Source organism: Sorghum bicolor, chromosome 9 (assembly GCF_000003195.3).
Source record: "Sorghum bicolor cultivar BTx623 chromosome 9, Sorghum_bicolor_NCBIv3, whole genome shotgun sequence".
NCBI lineage: Eukaryota > Viridiplantae > Streptophyta > Magnoliopsida > Poales > Poaceae > Sorghum > Sorghum bicolor.
The window spans coordinates 9,133,126-9,136,831 of record NC_012878.2 but is presented as its reverse complement, the minus strand read 5'-3'; the positions used below and the strand labels follow the sequence as shown (position 1 = coordinate 9,136,831).

The following is a 3,706-nucleotide window of genomic DNA, read 5'->3' as shown; positions in this document are numbered from 1 at the left end:
ATGTGATGTTATAAACTTGTTTCCGTGGTGTTCTCCTCTCATGAAACTTTATAAAGAGCTCATCTCTTTATAAGGAGCTACCTATTTGTAGTTAAAATAGGTAACTCACAGCTTATTTTGTTTAGTAAGGGAGAGAATGATAAAATGCAAATAGGTAGCTCCTTATAAAGAGATGAGCTCATACGTAAATAGGTAACAGCCTAGGTAGCTCCTTACAAAGAGATAAAAATAGAACGATAAAATGCAAATATAGGTAGCTCCTTATAAGAGCACCCTGCATACGTTAGGCTGTTCAAATTTTATCTTATATTTAACTTTATAAGAGTCAACTCTACATCTCTACTTTTTAGGGTGCTCTTATAACACGATCTGGATACTTGCATCTACGTATACATCAGCTACCTAACCGCGGATACTTTTGAGTACATGTACGGGCTTGCGATTCGATAACCAGCATATATAGATTCATCACAAGGCACGTACGTATGATGTGTTTAGCAGTAGCGAGTCTTATAGTATTAGGATACGATTCAAAATTGAAGATCTTTATAAGAGCTTTTTCTTGGTTAGTCCATTGACTTCCACATTCAGCTCAAGACTCAATGATATAAAAAAAATCAATCTCCTTGAATATAACGATACGTTTGACATTTTGGTTGATTTTCATTAATACTTGGTCACCGCGCTTAATTGGTCTTGTCAAAAACCACAAAATTCAATCTGACACCCATTTGAACCGAACAATCGATCGTAGAAAAGCTTAATTAGCTTGTCTCTGTCTTTGACTTCATGGCACCCTTGACACTCTTTATTACATATTCCTTCAGGATATTGTCATTGCATCTGCTAGACTGCAGCATTAATATTGTAAGAGATCAGATTCACTGACATTGGTAAAAAAATGGATCGTTAAATAATGATTAGTTCATTGATAAACTGATCGACAGAGAAAACTTAAGAGCAAACAAACCATATTTTGAATGAAAAGAACAACACATATCAAAGGAGACCGCGCCAAAACCTGCAAGTATTAGGCTAACAGAGCCTACAAGACAGTCTTGACGATGGAAACTATATGACATTCAAGTTCAGCAAGTATGATATCATGAATTCACTTTTCTTAGAATTATTTGGGAAAGAACCCAAAAAAATTCCACGCCATTACTTATCTTCAATTCAACAACCAAGACATATCAGAATGGAAAATATAGTCCTCTACCTTTTCACATTTTCCTACTGAATAAAACTGACTTCTTGATGAGATTGAGAATCCAAATCATGTGATGTTTGAATGTGCAAGTGGAAGCCTTAACAGCATTAAAAATTGTTGTACTATTAATGTCGAAATACAGTCTTTTTATATCTAAACCGAAAAATTAAATACTCTCATCACATTAGTGTTAAAAAATCTGAACTTAAACTAAAAAATGCATGCAGGGTAAGGATATTTATGTATACCTCCATTTCATTCATAAATCAAACATGATAAGAATATTTATATACCTTCATTTGTAATGTTAAGGTGGTGGCTCTGCTGACCGCGTCCATGGCTACCAATCTCACGTCCCCTATCTCCTTGAGGCACTCAAGTATACTAACTACAGCATCCATGGCATTGCACTCTGACCCTACCATTATCTTCAGGTGAAATTCCTGTGATGTTTCCTTTACCGCGCATGCTTCTCTATCGATATCGATATCGAGCTCAATCTTTTTGTCATAAACATCGCCTCCGTTGTTGCGGAGGTGCTGCAACTCTACTAGCATCCTGTTCTTCTTCTCTAACTCAGACACTCTAGACTCGAGAGTGCTCACATAGTCCCTTGCTCTGATCAGTATGGATGCTTTATCTTTCTGCCACGACGACAAAGCAATATTTCTTTTAGAAATATAATGATGCAATGATACAGTGATACTAGACAAGATGATTCAGAAGAAAGAGCATGAATAGAGTAATTAAGTACCTTAGATGATGCAGGGGGGAGCACTGTCCTGAGAGCCTTGAAGCTGTCGTTGAGCTTCTGGCGGCGCTTGCGCTCCGACAAAACGTGCTGCTGCTGGTTGCAGTTGTTGCTCCAGCCGGTGGGCAGAGCTACTGCCATTTCCATCTGGTAGCCGCACTGCCGCCACTGGGCAAGCCTGACCATGTGCATCCGTGCCACGGCTGATATGGCCGCCTTGATCGCCCTCTGGCCCCCAGAGCCTGGCTTATTGGGCTGCTTCTTCGGGCTGAGGTGGCGAACGTAGGGCATGAACGCGCCGCCATGGCCGTTGTTGTGCTGCGCTCGTCCGTTGTGAGCATCTTGGCACTTGAATTCGTCCAGGTTTAGGATCGTGTCAAGGTTGCCATAGCACTGGTGGTCATCGCGGCGATCGCCGCCGTAGGTGGCTGGGGAGACCTCTGCCGGGTGGTGGCAATAGTTACTAGCAGTAGTATCATTGCCGCTCCATGGCATGAGCGACGAGGTCTCGTCAGGACTTCCAGAGAAGGAGGGGAAAATGGATGATTCCGACGAGGGCACCACCACCTCTGGCTCTGGGTGTCCATTTTTCTCCATGTCCATCAGCAAGTAGAACTGCACCCAGCAAGAACGATGCAGGAATGAAGCATGCATATGCATACATAATCAAACAGAAAAAAAAACTCATTTCTAGAGGGTTGCTAGATCGATTGAAAATCACATCCTAATTTCATATAGTACCAAAAAAAAACAACTGCTGATTATGAGTGTGCATATATGCATGATCATTGCCTGTTGGAGCTGCTCCTCCACTTGCGAACTAATCGGCAGATCCTGTTTCTGCTGCACCTCCGAGCCACTCCTGCTGCACAAGCAGAATAACAGAAAAGAAAATTGTAAGTAACTCAAGTGTCGCCTGACGGTCAAACTTAAGAATATACCTACTAGCTACCTTAGATTGGCTGCTTGCGTGGATCATCAAGCTATGTAGGACTATATATGTATATGTATATTGTATAGCTTGTGCCAAGCGCGTTATTAATCTTAATTACCTCGATACGGCGTCGCCAATTCCACTGCCTTGGAATAATGGCAACCAGCTGCTGCAGCCGTCCATGACGAGCTCGCCGGCCGGCTACCTACCTTAGCGCCTTGGAGAAGAATCAAAGATACTGAGAAGACTAGCTAGTGAGAAGGTGCAATGCAGCTAGCCATTTTCGCACAGAAAAGGCTATATATAGGCGCGCGGAAAACGGAGCTGCTGGTGGCGGCGGGGGGGCTCTCATCATCAGCTTCGTGTGTATGTGTTACGTGGAAGCTTCAGGTGAAGTCGATGGAGCGACGTGCGTCCGTGAGCACAGCGACGGCCGTGGAAGAAACGACGGACAAATAAACGACCTGCCGTCGCCTCCAGGCCCAGCTGCATGCTGCCCTCTTGTTATGTGATGCTCCGGCCGGCGACTATTTGTTCACGCAAGCAGAAGACGGACGGTCTAATGCTACAGCGACTGCTCTGGCTAGCTCCCGGCCGGTGTCGCGTTATGACCGCCGCACGCTGTCCTCTTGTTATGTGATATGCTAGCCGCTAGGAGCCAGCCCAGATCGGCAAGATACTAGGATGGTTACGGGCTACGACGAATGCACTGGAAGTGTAACCATCAAGCACACAAGTGGCCAAACCCCGACCATTCGGTTGATGCTGACTCGTCCAGTGCTTAAACTTGGAGAATCGGAGGCCAAACCAC

The 3,706-nt window shown here is 44.0% G+C and overlaps 1 protein-coding gene across 2 annotated transcripts; it reads right to left on the bottom strand.

Moving 5' to 3' along the window:
• Positions 525-3,152, bottom strand: LOC8065916. Of its 2 annotated transcripts, none has more exons than XM_021448235.1 (5): positions 3,014-3,152; positions 2,754-2,826; positions 1,965-2,576; positions 1,504-1,854; positions 525-851 (listed from the first exon to the last, which is right to left on the bottom strand). In XM_021448235.1, the coding sequence occupies exons 1-5, from the start codon at positions 3,076-3,078 to the stop codon at positions 765-767; spliced, it is 1,188 nt and encodes a 395-aa protein (XP_021303910.1). In that variant the 5' UTR covers positions 3,079-3,152; the 3' UTR covers positions 525-764. The 2 variants fall into 2 exon arrangements, with proteins under 2 accessions (XP_021303910.1, XP_021303911.1); XM_021448236.1 differs by having other exon boundaries at positions 2,754-2,823.

What these genes read in the sequence shown, in the direction of transcription:
- LOC8065916 (XM_021448235.1), bottom strand. Translation starts at nt 3,078, where the DNA reads ATGGACGGCTGCAGCAGCTGGTTGCCATTATTCCAAGGCAGTGGAATT. An exon ending in ATTGGCGACGCCGTATCGAG is followed by an intron (nt 2,827 to 3,013) that starts GTAATTAAGATT and finishes CTGCTTGTGCAG; the next exon opens with CAGGAGTGGCTCGGAGGTGC. An exon ending in TGGAGGAGCAGCTCCAACAG is followed by an intron (nt 2,577 to 2,753) that starts GCAATGATCATG and finishes TGCTGGGTGCAG; the next exon opens with TTCTACTTGCTGATGGACAT.